General features: G+C 25.0%; 1 protein-coding gene across 1 annotated transcript in view; it reads left to right on the top strand.

The window, feature by feature from the left end:
- The window catches only part of LOC117170780, an 81,624-nt gene that overhangs the window by 12,589 nt on the left and 54,103 nt on the right, over window positions 1–14,932 (top strand). Inside the window, exons 3-5 of the mRNA XM_033357818.1 lie at window positions 9,012–9,451; window positions 9,534–10,392; window positions 10,788–10,900. Of these exons, the coding sequence (XP_033213709.1) occupies window positions 9,012–9,451; window positions 9,534–10,392; window positions 10,788–10,900 (1,412 nt within the window). The remainder of the gene's footprint in view (window positions 1–9,011; window positions 9,452–9,533; window positions 10,393–10,787; window positions 10,901–14,932) is intronic.

The raw sequence follows: 14,932 nt of genomic DNA, 5'->3' as shown, positions 1-14,932 counted from the left end.
ATCTTTATAAAGAAAGGAGGATAGTATTGACAAAGACTTACATCCCTCTTTTTACATTCGCCTTTTTTATTAAAAATTCAATTTATTTCTTAGAAGCTTATTTCTGGTTTAAAAATTCATATTTTGATAGTGAAAAGTCAACTTAAATCTTCCTAAATAGAAAACTCAACTTTTTTTTAATTTATATTTTTGATTGAAAAAAATCGTCTGTTTTAGGAGAAATTTCATTTTTTAATCTTCTTTCTGAACCTCGAAATTTTTTGAACGTTGGAACTTTTTTTATACATAAAATATCGGTCGCAAACTTTGAGAAATGCAAGAGCCGCAAGAAAACTACGTTTTAGTGCAAAGCTTAATAATAAAAGATGTAAAAAAAAATTTCAACTATCAATACCATCGGCAAAAGCCGGTAACGTTGTACACGAAAATACGAATCCTCTAGAGCCTCGTCTAGTGGCCGCCAGGGTTCGCATTTTCGTGTACAACGTTCCCGGCTGATGCCGATGGAATTGATAGTTGAAATATTTTTTTTTACCAAAATGCAGTACCTAAACGTACTTTATTGTACTCTAATACATTTTCCAAAGCTTCAGCTGGATATTTTATTCACAAAAAAAGTTCTTAGGTTCAAAAAAACATTCAGTGTACTGAAAAAGTGAGGTTGGTAATATAGGTATTTAGCTGTGTCACATGCCCTTAAAATGAAAATGCCGCTTTTGGTTAAAAAATAATTTTCTTCGCTTGAGTGCAAATTTATCTCTTTAATTTAAATTTTAACTCTTTACTGAAAAAAGCCTATTTTAAGATTAATCTTTTTCAGTTAAAGATTACCCTTTTTGAGTAAAAAAAATAATTTTCCGGGTTTGAAATTTCATTTTTATGGCGTGTAAAAACTGCATCAGTTTTGTGGAAAACTAACTTTTTGTTAAATAGTTATATTTTTGTTTGAAAATTAAATTTTCATAAAGCAAATTCGTTTTTGGCGTACAGGTCTAATTATTTTTATAAAATCTTATCTCTTCGTAAGTGATGAATCTTTATTTGTTGAAAATTCGTCATTTTGGGTTAAATATTCCTTTTTTTCTAAATGAAATTCATATTTTTGACTGAAATATAGTCTATGATACTTTGTTGTTGGAAATTTATGTTTTTAGTTTAAAAATTTAAGTATTTTTTTAAAAGCCATCTCTTATAGCAGAAAATATTTTTTTTGTTTAAAATAAATTAATAAGTCTGAAAATTTGTATTTAAAATAAATAATTTATTCCGTTCATAAAAGATTATATGTTAAAAGTATTACAACATTAGAAGAACAATATTTGAATATTAATGATCAACGGAAATTAAAATTTCAACAGATTGGTGGAAATTTTTTTTCTTTCTTGACTAAAAAATGTTTTTTATTTATATTTGAACTATTTTATTGAAAATTCGTCTTTTTGTACTAAAATTTATCTTTTTAATTATGAATTTCATCTTTCGTGAGCAAAAATGAAACTGTGATTCAAAATTAATCGATTTAGGTTGAAGCTTTGACAGTTTTATGGAAAATTCGTATTTTTTTTTAAATTAATTCAACTGCTTTCAATTTATAATTTAAAAAAATTTGGATTGAAATATCAACTATTATATTTTTTGATCAGAATTCACCCTTTTTGCTTAACCTATTACTTTAATTTTCTAACAAATTGTTGAAAATTAATTTTTTCAACTTGAAATTTCATTATTAATGTTTAAGTTGACATCTGATATTTTTCAGTGAAAATTAATTCCTTTTTGTTGAAAAGTCAACTATTTCAGTTAAAGAATATTATTGTTTTAGATGAAAATTTATCTTCTTGATTTAAAATTGAACTATCGCAGTTAAAGATGCATTATTTTTGTAGACAATTCGTCAATTAGGTTGAAAATTGAACTATTTTCTTAAAAATCCGTTTTTTCTTCATAGAAAAGTAATTTTTTCAACTGGAAGTAAGATATACGATTAATATATTCAAATTACTTATAAATTCAGCAGCTCGTTTGTAAATTAACTTTTTTTTTTGAAAATTTACATTTTCAATTTAGAAAAATAACTGCTTTAAAGCAATCACGTCTTTTTGGCGTGAAAATTCATTCTATTAAATCTACTATTATGTTTTTCATTTAAAATTCATTTTAATTAAAGTAAATATAAAAATTGCAAAAACGGTTCAAACAATTTCAATTGTTTTTTGTTTATAAATTTTATTATTTGGTTGAAAATTTAACGATTTTCTTAAAAAAATTAACTATTATTTTATTTATTATAAATGATATTCGTGTGTAATTTTTGCGCAAAAAATTGAATTTTCAGTAAAAAAATTAATTTGTAGCGAAATAGCTAAAGCTTCAACCAAAAAATTAATTTTCAACTAAAATACGAACACTGCCTAAAACAATGATTTCTTAAAAAATTGGTTCAACCAAAATTTCCAAAAAAAAGTTGTATCTTCAAACAGAGAAAAGATTAACTTTAAAGCAAACAGTTGCATTTTTATCCAAGAAAGATGAAATTTGTACTAAAACGAATGAATTTTTAAATCAAAAACACAAATTTAAAAAGAAAATTTAATTTTCAACCGAAAAAGGCTTTATTTTGGCATTTTAACATCAAAATATAAGACTAGAACAAGAAGTAAATCTTCCACTTAAATTATTTTCGAATTTTTAACCCAAAAATACGAAGTTTCAACGAAAAGTCGAAATTTTAATAAAAAAGGGCACCTTTAAAAAAAATGGTTTAATTTTTATAAAAATAGATGCATTTTTATCCAAGAAAGGTGTCATGTCTACTAAAATAAACGGATTCTTGAATCAAATACAAACAATTCAAAAAATAGTTGAATTTGTATCCAAAAAAAATTTCAGTTTCACTTTTTGGCATAAAAATATGAGTTTTAAATGAGAAAAAAATTGTCTTTGAGAATAGTTGAATTTTCTATCTAAAAATATGAATTTTCAATAAAACATTCGAATTTTTCACAAGGAAGCAAAAAGAATTTAATACAAAATTCTTGAATTTTAATCCAAACCGTTGCATTTTTATCAAAAAAAGATGGAATTTCGAGTAAAATAGATGCCTTTTTTTGAATGGAAAGAGAAATTTTCGAAAAATAGTTGAATTTTTAAACAAAAAAGATTTTGTTTGACTTTTTAGCATTGAAAACCTTATTTTTAATTTTCTCTAATTTCCCGCTGACCAATTTTTTATTTTTCCTGACTATATTAATATTCAAAGAGCTGCAGAATTAATTTTTTAAAAACAACGAATTTTCAATAAAACTGTTGAAGCCTAAAAATAAACGGATTAATTTTCAACTAAAAAGTAGCATTTTTGCTGAAAATAAATGAAATTTATAATAAAAAGGAAAAAGTTACAGACTAAAAAGACGAATTTTCAACAATAAAGTTGAAATATTATTCAAAGAAGATTTTGCATTCAAAAACGAAAAAAACTGTCAACAAAACTCTTGAATTTTAAAATAAAAAGGCAACTTTCCTATAAAGTTTTTTAGCAATTAGAATGATTTTCTAACAAAACTTTTTGATTTTCAAAAAATAGTTCATTTTTTAAATAAAATCGTTAAATTTTCAACCAAATAATAAAATTTGTGAACAAAAAATAATTGAAATTGTTAGAACAGTTTTTGCAATTTTTATATTTATTTTAATTAAAATGAATTTTAAATGAGAAATATAATAGTAGATTTTTCAATCAAAAAGAATAAATTTTCAGGCCAAAAATGCGAGATTGCTTTAAAACAGTTATATTTCTCAATTGAAAATTTAAATTTTTAAAATAAAAGTTAATTTACAAACAAATAATGCATCTTCAACTGCGATAGTTCAATTTTAAATCAAAAAGATAAATTTTCAACTAAAACAATAATATTTTTTAACTGAAATAGTTAATTTTTCAACAAAAAGGAATTGATTTTTATTGAAAAAGATCAATTGTTAACGGTGAATTCTGATCAAAAAATATAATAGTTGATATTTCAATCCAAACATTTTTAAATTACAAATTGAAAGCAGTAGAATTAATTTTAAAATAATACGAATTTTCCATAAAACTGTCAAAGCTTCAACCTAAACCGATTAATTTTCAATCGCAGTTTCATTTTTGCTCACGAAAGATGAAATTCATAATTAAAAAGATAAATTTTAGGACAAAAAGACGAATTTTCAACAAAATAGTTCAAATATTATTAAAAAAAAGGTCTTTTAGTCAAGAAAGAAAAAAAATTTCAACCAATCTGTTAAATTTTTAATTTAAAAGACGAGTTTTCTTCAAAACAATTATATTTTTAATTCAAAAATATACATTTTTAACAGTTCTCAGTTCCAACAGTTCAACAGTAGTCCTTGGCTAATTTTTCATTTCCGTTGATCATTAACATTCAAATATTGTTTTTCTAATGTTGTAATACTTTTAACAAATAATCTTTCATAAACGGAATATATTATTTATTTTAAATACAAATTTTCAGACTTATTAATTTATTTTGAACAAAAAAAGTATTTTCTGCTATAAGAGATGGCTTTTAAAAAAATACTTAAATTTTCGAACTAAAAAGATAAATTCCCAACAAAAAAGTATCATAGATTATATTTCAGTCAAAAATATGAAATTTATTTACAAAAAAAAGGAATATTTAACTCAAAATGACGAATTTTCAACAAATAAAGATTTGTTATAAAGACGAATTTTCTTTATGAAAATTGAATTTTCAAATAAAAATAAAACTATTTAGCAAAAATTTCATTTTCCACAAAACTGATGCAGTTTTCACAGACCATAAAAATCTAATTTCACACCCGGAAAATTATTATTTTTTACTCAAGAAGGATAATATTGAGCTGAAAAAGAACAATCTTAAAATACGCTTTTTCAGCAAAGAGTTAAAATTTAAATTAAAGAGATAAATTTTCACTCAAGCAAAGAAAATTAATTTCTAAGCAAGAGTGGCATTTTCATTTTAAAAAATGACATCTCTCCTAAAACAGATGATTTTTTCTATCAAAAAAATAAATTAAAAAAAAAAGTTAAGTTTTCTATTTAAAAAGATTTAAGTTGACTTTTCACTATCAAAATATGAATTTTTAAACCAGAAATAAGTTTTTAAGAAATAAATCGAATTTTTAATAAAAAAGACGAATTTTTAACCAAAAAAGATGACTTTTTAACAAAATTGTGGAATTCTCTAATACACAGTTGATTTTTTTCATCACAGATAAAATTTTTGTCATAACAGATAAATTTGTATTAAAAATTTTGTTGGAATAGTTGAATTCTCAATCGAAGAAAATTCCAGTAGGCTTTTCAGGTTAAAAATATAAATTAAAAAAAAAGTTTCTAGAAAAATAATTAAATTTTTGATCAAAAAAAAATTAATTTAAAAAAAAAAATTGATGAATTTTTAACAAAATAGTTTAATTCTTTACGACATTTTAACTTTTTAAAGTTAAATTTTTAATCAAATAGTTCCATTTTTATCCATGAAAGATGAAATTTCTCTTAAATGAATTTTTAATTGAAAAAAAAATATATTTTTCAAAAAATAGTGGAATTTTCATGCAGAAATAATTTTATTTCTATTTGTAACCACAAAATATTAAATTCAAACAAAAAGTCAATTTTCTACCAAATAAATTAATTTTCAACCAAAAAGTATGACTTTCCAACAAAATTGTTGACTTCTCTACTCAAACAGGTGAACTTTTAAATCAAAAAGACAAATTTAAAAAAAATTTAATTTTCATCGAAAAAGATTTGAATTGACTTTTCAACACAAAAATACACATTTGAACCAAAAAATAAATTTTCTAGGAAATACTTGAATTTTCAACAAATTAGTTACATTTTCATCTAAGAAAGATGAAATATATCTACTAAAAAAGATAAAATCTTAACTAAAAAAGAAACTTTGTTAGAAAAAATATTGTACATCAAAAATAAATTTCAGTTGACTCATCAGCAACAAAATAATAATTTTTTACAAAAGTTTAATTTTCTACGAAAATAGTTGATTTTTTAATCCAAAAAGATACATTTTTACAAAACAGTTGAATTTGCAACCAGGAAGAAATAGCAAAATTTATTACTAAAAATATAATGTTCGGGTGGAAGGCTTTGCCAATTTGCAAAAATGTAAGTACAAGAGTTTGATCGATTAGAATAAAAAATAAATTATTAATTTTATAGTTAATTAATATAAATGATAATTTTTGCAGCTAGTCAGATAGCCCATTGGTGGGAGATATTATAAAAAAAATTACTTAATATTAGAAATATTTTTTATAAGTTCCACGTTTGCCGTTCAATTGATTATTTATTCTTTAAAAGTTGTTCAAAGTAATTTATTGCAATATCCAAGTGTAACCTCGAATTTTACCAATTGTTTAGGTAAATAATTTAATAGTAACTCATGAATTTAATTTGTCAGTATAATTAATAAGTATGCATTAAAATGTTATATTATAAATATTAATAATATTTACATCATCGATTCATTTGAAAATTCAACTGTTTAATTGTAAATGTTGAATTATAAGTCATCCTAATTAAAATTAATCAATAATTTTTAAAAAGGGTTCAAATAATTTCAATTATTCTTTGGTTAAAGTCTTTTTATTTGGATGAAAATTTTGTTGACTGAAAAATATTTGTTGATTGATACAATATTTCTTGATAAGAATTGACCTTTTTTTGGTTAAAAATTCGTTTCATTCTACTTGAAAATTCATCTGTTTAGTCGAAAATGAATTATTTTGGTTGAAAATTCATATTTTTATTTTTTTAAATTATATTATTTTGGTAGAAAATTCAACAATGTGGTTTAAATATTTTTTCTTTTTACTATACAAAATCTTATTTGGTAAACATTTTTTTCGGTTGTAAGTCGAACTGTTTCAGTGAAAATTCGTTATGAATTCAACTTTTTATAATCTATAATTAAAACATTTTTCGATCAAAATTTGGTTTCCTTCAGTTAATTTTAAAACAATAAAAATGGTTATTTTGAATTCTGAAAACATTAGAGACTTCAATCTATTAAGGACTACATTTTAAAAATAAGAAAGAAAATTTTATCGTAGTTTTGGAAGGACGAAGAAAAATTAAAATTTTTAAAATACATTCAGACAGTGTACGGAATTAAAGTTGACAAGCAATGTACATGTTTTCACTAAAAATTTTGTTTAAAAATTCTTCTATAACAAAAGAAGTTTAAAAAAATAGTTTAATTTTTTGTCGGAAATGATTTTAGTACAATTTTCAAGATCAAATTATGACTTTTTAAAAATGATATAATTTTCTACGAAAAACATGGATTTTCAATTCAAGAAGACACGAATTTTTAATCAGAAAGGATAACTTTTAAAAAAATAGTTGAATTTTCTACCAAGTAATTACATTTTTATCCAAAAAAGATTACATTTTTTACTAAAACAGACGAATTTGTCATAAAAAACGACACATTTTTTTAAGCAGAACTTTCATCCAGAAAAGATTCTAGTTAATAATTCAACACCAAATTATAAATCTAAAAAAGGATATTTATTAGGAAATATTTAAATTTAAAAAAATTGTGTGATGGTTCAGTTTCCACCCAAACAGTTGCATTTTTATCCAGAAAAGATGACATTTTCCTTAAAACAAATGGAAACAAATTTTTTTAAATAGTTGAATTTGCATCTAGAAAAATATTTCTGTTCTATATATTATATTATATTTAAATATTATATTTAAATAGTACAATTTTCAACCAAATAGTTGAATTTCCATCCAAGCAAGATGTAATTTCTGCTAAAGCAGGTGAATTTTAAAATCAAAAAGACGAATCTTCAAAAAAATGTAGAATTTTTAACCGAAAAGTTACATTTTTATTAATAAAAGAATAAATTTTTCCTAAGATAGAAGAATTAAACAAAAAACCAATTAATAAAATTTACAACTAAAAGTATAATCTTCAGAAGAAAGTTATTGCAAATTTAAAAAATTCTAACTGAAATATTTCATTTTTACATTTTTTAACTTGTCCTATTTTCAAAATTCTAATCCTAAAATATTAAGTTTCGAGATTCCTCAATTCAAAACAAGATTTTTCCAACTTAAACGCTTTGAATTAGAAATCATACAATTACAACTCCTTCCTGATAAAATTGTTCATTAAAAAACATCGTGATCTAAAATTGTTCAATTTGAAAGACTTTGAATTTTAAATTATCGAATTTTCAAAATAGTATTTGGAAAACATTTCGTTTCTAACTTGTCTTTTTTTCGAATTTTTCTTATAATCTTAAATTATTGAAATTCGCGATTTTTATATTTATAATAAAATTGTTTCATTTTATATCCTGTAAATTAAAAATGATAACATTTTCAATCTGTACTGATAAAATTGTCCAATTTAAAAAATTGAATCTAAAATTGTACAATTTGGAACGCTTTTAATTACTAATAATACCAACTAACTAAACCCGAATCCATGCGACCAAATTTTCGAAACGCAACATGGGAATGGGGTCTCCTTATCCTAATTCGTGCGGAAGACATAAAAAAAATCTATAATTTCAAATTTATCAGTATTATCGGTCGAAGGAACACAAAAAAAAAACAGAAAATAAATTGTGCATCGATTTCCGATAAAAGATTCTCTGCAACAAAAATTAACTTTGCAGGATAAACTTTAACCAAACATCGGTTAAACTTTCTTTTTTTTCTATGACAAGACATGTGTTTTGAAAAAGCCGAAATTGTCTGAATAAAACTTTATCCCTCTAAAAAATTTCCTGCAACAAATGTTTATTACTTTGTTCTGTGAAGGATTGATTTTGTTTTAAATCATTATACAGTTCCAAAAGTTTTTGGAACCTTATATATTCTTCAATGTTGAATCAGAATAAAATTAATAAAGAATTTATCCCCTTATGAATCAACATTATTTTCAGTCTAACCAATATCTCATGTATCTTTTTGTTTCCTTTAGGGTGTTCCTAGTGTGATAACAATAATAGACTGTTGCGACGGATTTGTTCGTAACCGAGACACTGGAGAATGTGAAACTCACTGTGATGAGGGTTGTTTCGGAGGAGTTTGTTCTGGACCAAATATCTGTACCTGCGATAGAGGATACAGTCCCATAGAAGGAATATGCAAACCTGTATGCAACTCGCCTTGTCCATTTAATTCAGTGTGTCACTTGCCTGACGAATGCAAATGCAACGAGGGATATGAGAAACAAGATGGACAATGTAGGCCCATATGTCCTGGAGGTTGCATAAACGGCGACTGTATCACTCCCACAGTTTGTCGATGTAAACCTGGTTTTTCACTAAATGAGGTCTACAAAGAATGTGTTCCTATCTGCGAAGGAGGTTGTCTTAATGGGGAGTGTGCTGGGCCCGGATTTTGTAGATGTTACCCAGGGTAAGAAACATTTCAAATCTTGAAATCACTCTGAATCTTTTTACTTTTCTTCTAGTACTACAATAATTTTGAACACTTGCAGGTATCAAAATCCACGAGGAGATCTTGAAAACTGTGAACCGCTGTGTCCAGAAGGTTGTCATAATGGAAAATGTTTAGCTCCCGGATTGTGCAGATGCGAAGATGGGTTTAGTCTTGACTTGACGAATACATGTACACCAGTTTGTGGAGATGGTTGCGAAAATGGAAAATGCTTTGCACCAAACCAGTGTTCTTGCAATCCTGGTTTTTATCAGGATATTGTCACTAAAAAATGTGTTCTCAGCTCTTACAATGGGGAATATGGACAAAAAGTGACTGTAGTTGATCAGCAGAGTGGTAATTATGGCAATGTAGGCAGTCCTTATGGAAAGCAAGGGCCTTATGATCAACAGCATGGAAGGAATGACCAACAGTCTGGAGGATATGATCAACAGCATGGAAGGAATGACCAACAGTCTGGAGGATATGATCAACAGCCTGGAAGATATGATCAGTATTCCGGAGGATATGATCAACAGCCTGGAAGGTATGATCAGCATTCCGGAGGATATGATCAACAGCCTGGAAGATATGGTCAACAAAGTCGACCATTTGATCAACAAGGTTTATATGGTCTAGATGTTGACGCTGGTCAACAAACCACTTTAGAGGTTAATAATTTACAAGCTAGCAGATGTGAACAACAATGTATAAATGGACAATGTTCGAGGAATGAGTGCATCTGTAACAGAGGATACATGCTCGACCAAACCGATACAACAGGAACCAGGTGTCTTCCTGTTTGCTATGGAGGATGTCGAAATGGAGTTTGCAGTGCTCCAAATACCTGTTTGTGTAATCCTGGTTACACAAAAGACCGAAGTGTAAAAGGAGGACAATCCTGCATTCCCATCTCACGATAATTTTATCAGTTTTCCAATCCTATATTATAGACTTTATTTCTTAACTTATGATTTATTTTCCGAAAACTTTGAAATCACACAATGTCATGATCTCGCTCCTGTACTTTAACCTTATTTAATAAAAACAGATTCAAGTCTTGAAAAATGCTATACTCTGAAAATGTTGAAATCGAGAAAATGTGTTTTGAAACAAAGAACTTGCATAATTACTTTGTTGTGTGAATGTGAATGTGAATGTCATAGATTCCCCTTGCCCTTACTCTCACCAAGTGCAGTATTTCAATGATATCAAGCATCCTGTGATAAAAGTGGTCGTATAACAGAGATTCAAATGAAATGACTCATGAGCATTTAGTCTTAGGGAGTTTATTGAGAGACGCAGATCGTAATAACTAGAGATGGCAAATGTAATCATTACAGTTTTAATTGTAGCTGCAGTTACGAAATTCAGTGATGGGATATTAAGATCCAGCGGCTCAGATTCAGTTTGTGAACGTATATTCAGGTAGGTTGATGTTGTGAATACCTGATGACATTTTTTTAAAAACCCATAACAGTGTTGTAGCAGAAGCTTATGCTGGCGCCAAAGTTCACAAACCTAATTTTAAATGGAGATTGATTGTTTCCACAGTTGGTTTTCCCACCTACAACATATCTAAATATATCTCTAACATTCTCAAAACTATGTCTATCAATAACAGTTATTTTGTAAAAAATAGTTGGGAGCTCAAAAATGCGTCAAAAAATATAACTGTTGCAAAAAATCATTCAATAGTCTCTTTAAACGTTGTGTCTATTGACAGCATCCGAATAGATCTTGCTCTAGATTTTATTGAAGAAAAACTTATTCAAAATCATAATTCAACAAAGATAACTGAAAAAGAATTTCTAATCACAACTAGAACAGTTTTTAATGATGCTGTTTTCTCTTTCAATAACAAAGTTTATAAATAAGTTTTAGGTTGTCCTATGGGTTCTTCTTTGTATGCTTTAGTTTCTGATTTAGTTCTACAGGATGTTGAAAAATAGCTCTAAATTTACTAGATTTTAGACCTTTTCTATATAAACGATATGTTCACGACATTTTAAATATTATTCCTACTAACAAAATTAGAGTTTCTTTAAAAGTAGTCAATATTATTGAAGATTCTATAAATTTCCCCATGAATGTGAGATTAATAGTGTTATTAATTATTTCGATTTGCAAATCAAAAAAACTCCTAATCGTAACTTATTAAGAAATTGATATGAGAAGCCTTCATGGTCTAAAAGATATTTAAAAACTGTTGATAAATACTAAATAAAAAAATTAATAAATACCAAATAGTTGCATATTTGTCCAAGAAAAATAATAATTCTACTAAAATCGGTGGATTCTCAAATCAAAGAGACAAATCAAAAAAAGGTATTAACTATTTTTGGACAGTGTGAATTTTAATTAAAGAACGAGCCAAACTGTAGAAAATGTTAGACATTTCGTGATTTGTTCTAAATAAATATTATCCTCTGATAAGTAATTTCTTATCAGTATATTTCTTGGTTAGCCATACAGATAAATAAAATTTTGACCACAAACACAAATAAAAAGTTGCTCTAATCTTCACAACTTGCCTCTGCACTTAAGACTGAACCCTGAGTGGAAATATTAGTCCTCTTTTCATTTTCTTAAATTCACTTACCTCGGAGATTTTTAAGGCATCTAATAAAGATTAATTTATTATAATTCAAGTACTATTTAAATACTCAAATTGTGGACAAATTTCCATTTTTAATCCTCTTTGAGTTTTTGCAGAATGTTTGCAGTATTTTTCAAGTTCTCATTTACACCTCTTATAATCTCTACAAAATTTTAAGACCGATTTTAATACTCTGAAAACTCTGCTATAATTTTAAATTCTATTTAGAGGTTTCAAATGTAAAATTATTAAAACTAATATTGAAAATTAGGCAAACTATTAATGAATAACTATTTTTCAATATTTAAAATTATTACTATTCATAAAATATTAATGTGAAATTAAAATAATTTTTATTGACTTTGAAATAAACGAAAATATTTAAAAGTGACATTTTGCTACTTATTTTACAATCAAATTAATTTTCGGTATATAAATTATCAGAAAAAAATAGTTCGAAGCAAGTGGATTTGTGCCAGAATAGCCAAAAATTAATTATTTAATAATTAGGAAATAAATAATAAATAATTAATTAATAATTAATTAGTAGTAATTAATTAATCATTGATAAATAATTAATGTTTTCGCGCGAATTTATTAGATTGGTTACCGGTGTCGCTTTTATTTGAAATGATTTTTTTCGTGTTTTTGTTTATTATTCTTTACAGCAAACAATAATTGTCAGACAATTACAATTAAAAATATAATTGTAAAGTGTAATCAACAAGAATACTTTTCTGTCCAAAAAGACAACTTTTTTAAAAAATACGTCAATTTTTTACCGAATACTTTTTTTTTAACTTATTCAACATTAATTAAAAGTTTTTAACCCAGCATAGCAACGTTTGAGGGTGAATATTTGTTAATAAGATGGCTTTTATATCATGAATTTGAATTTCAAATCTACAAAAATTTGAAAACTTTGTTAATTTATGACACAATACATTAATTAAAAATGTCGAAAGAAATTTAATTATTTTGAATTTCCTATCCAATAATATTTTTTAAGTTTATAACCTACACAATTTGAAATTAGAATTATAATAATTTTTTTACATATTAAATCAGGCTTTGAATGTTTTTATAATTAAATAAATATGATGAACAAATTGGCCATTTTTTTCTGTGTTGAAATTCTCTATATTTTATAGAGTAATATTAAAGATGCTCTAATATTATATAATAAACAAAAACAATATAATGATCAAGAAATTTCTTCGTAAAATTATTATTGTTAATATTATAAATAAATTTACTAAAGAAATGCGTGAATGAGGAATTTTTCGACTTTTCCAACATTTTCGACGAATTTTTCGTTGTCAAATACCCAAATAATGCATATGTTTATTAAATTTGTTTAAAACATCATAGAGTGTATCAACTTATTACAAATTTTTCTGAAATTATCATGAAGTTCCCAATTAAAAAAAATGTTTTTTCGTTGACAAATGACCCAATAATAATGATGATAAATATCCGAATAATGCATTTGATTGTTAATTATGTTTTTAAAAAATCATAAAATTAATTTAAAAATTGCGAATTTTGCAAAATGATCATAAAGTTCCTTTTAAAAAAATTTGACATAAAAAAATTTCCGTCTAAGAATTACTGGCCAATACATTTGTTTATTAAATTTATTGTAATTTCAACACTAATAATCTCACGAAAATTCTTATTTATCATAAGGAAAATAAACCTAATTTTTTAAAGATTTTTTGTTTAATTCATATGTCTTAGGAGAAATTCTATCTTTCAATAATAAAAATTCAACTTTTCGTGTGGAAATTCAACACTTTTTTTAAAGTTTGTCTTTTTGATTTTAAAATTCACCTGCTTCAGCAGAAATTAAACCTTTCTTGGAAAAAATTCAATCTGTTTTGGGTAAAAATGTAACTTTTTGGTGGAAAATTCTACTATTTAAATATAATCTCTGCGGCTTGAAAAAGGAACTAAAATATATTCTGGATGTAAATTCAACTATTGTTTTAAATGTGCTTTCATCTGTTCTAAAAAAAAGGCATCTTTTCTGGATCCTTTTTGGTTAACAATTCATCCTTTGTATTGAAAATTCAATTTTTTTCGTAGAAAATTATTTATTTTTTAAACAGTCATAATTTTATCGTGAAAACTCTGCTAAAATCTTTTTTAACAGGAAATTCAATGATTTTTTTTATTTAAAACATCACCTGTTATAAAAGAGATTTATTTATTTTTTAACGAAAATTTAACTTTTTGGTTAAAAATCATTCTTCTTTGCTTGAGTATTCAACTAATTTATTTGAAAGATTTGGTTGAATCACTTTTTTAAGAAATCACTTTTCTTAAAGATTTATATTTCAAGTTGAAAATTCATCTCCTTAGTTGCAAGTTGAATTATTTTGTTAAAAATTAATATTTTTAATTGAAGATTCAACTACTTGGGTAAAAATTAAACTACATTATTAAAAATTAAGTTTTTGGACCAAATGTTTCCATCTGCTTGAAAGTTTAACTCTTTAGTAAAAAATACATTTTTTTTGTTTAAAATTAATTTTTTAACAGAAAATGTAACATTTCAATTTTTTTAAGATTGATATTTTATAGTTGACAATTTGCCTTTTAGTTTGAAATTTTATTTTTGTTGTGTGAAAATGCATTAGTGTCGTAGAAAATTAATTTGGTGCTGAAAAGTCATATTTTTTGTTTGAAAATTCAATTTTGTAAAGAAAATTTACATAAACACTTTTTTGTGTGAAAAATCTTTATTTACTGGAAATTCGTCTTTTTGTTTTTAAAATTCTTTTCTTTTGCTGTATAAATTTTATTATTTTCTTATTGAAGTCTAAATTATAACACTTGTTCATTAATAATTAGTTTTT

This window comes from Belonocnema kinseyi, chromosome 4 (assembly GCF_010883055.1).
Source record: "Belonocnema kinseyi isolate 2016_QV_RU_SX_M_011 chromosome 4, B_treatae_v1, whole genome shotgun sequence".
Taxonomy (NCBI): Eukaryota; Metazoa; Arthropoda; class Insecta; order Hymenoptera; family Cynipidae; genus Belonocnema; species Belonocnema kinseyi.
Note: the sequence above shows the minus strand (reverse complement) of the source record. Positions and strands in the feature narration are given on the sequence as shown.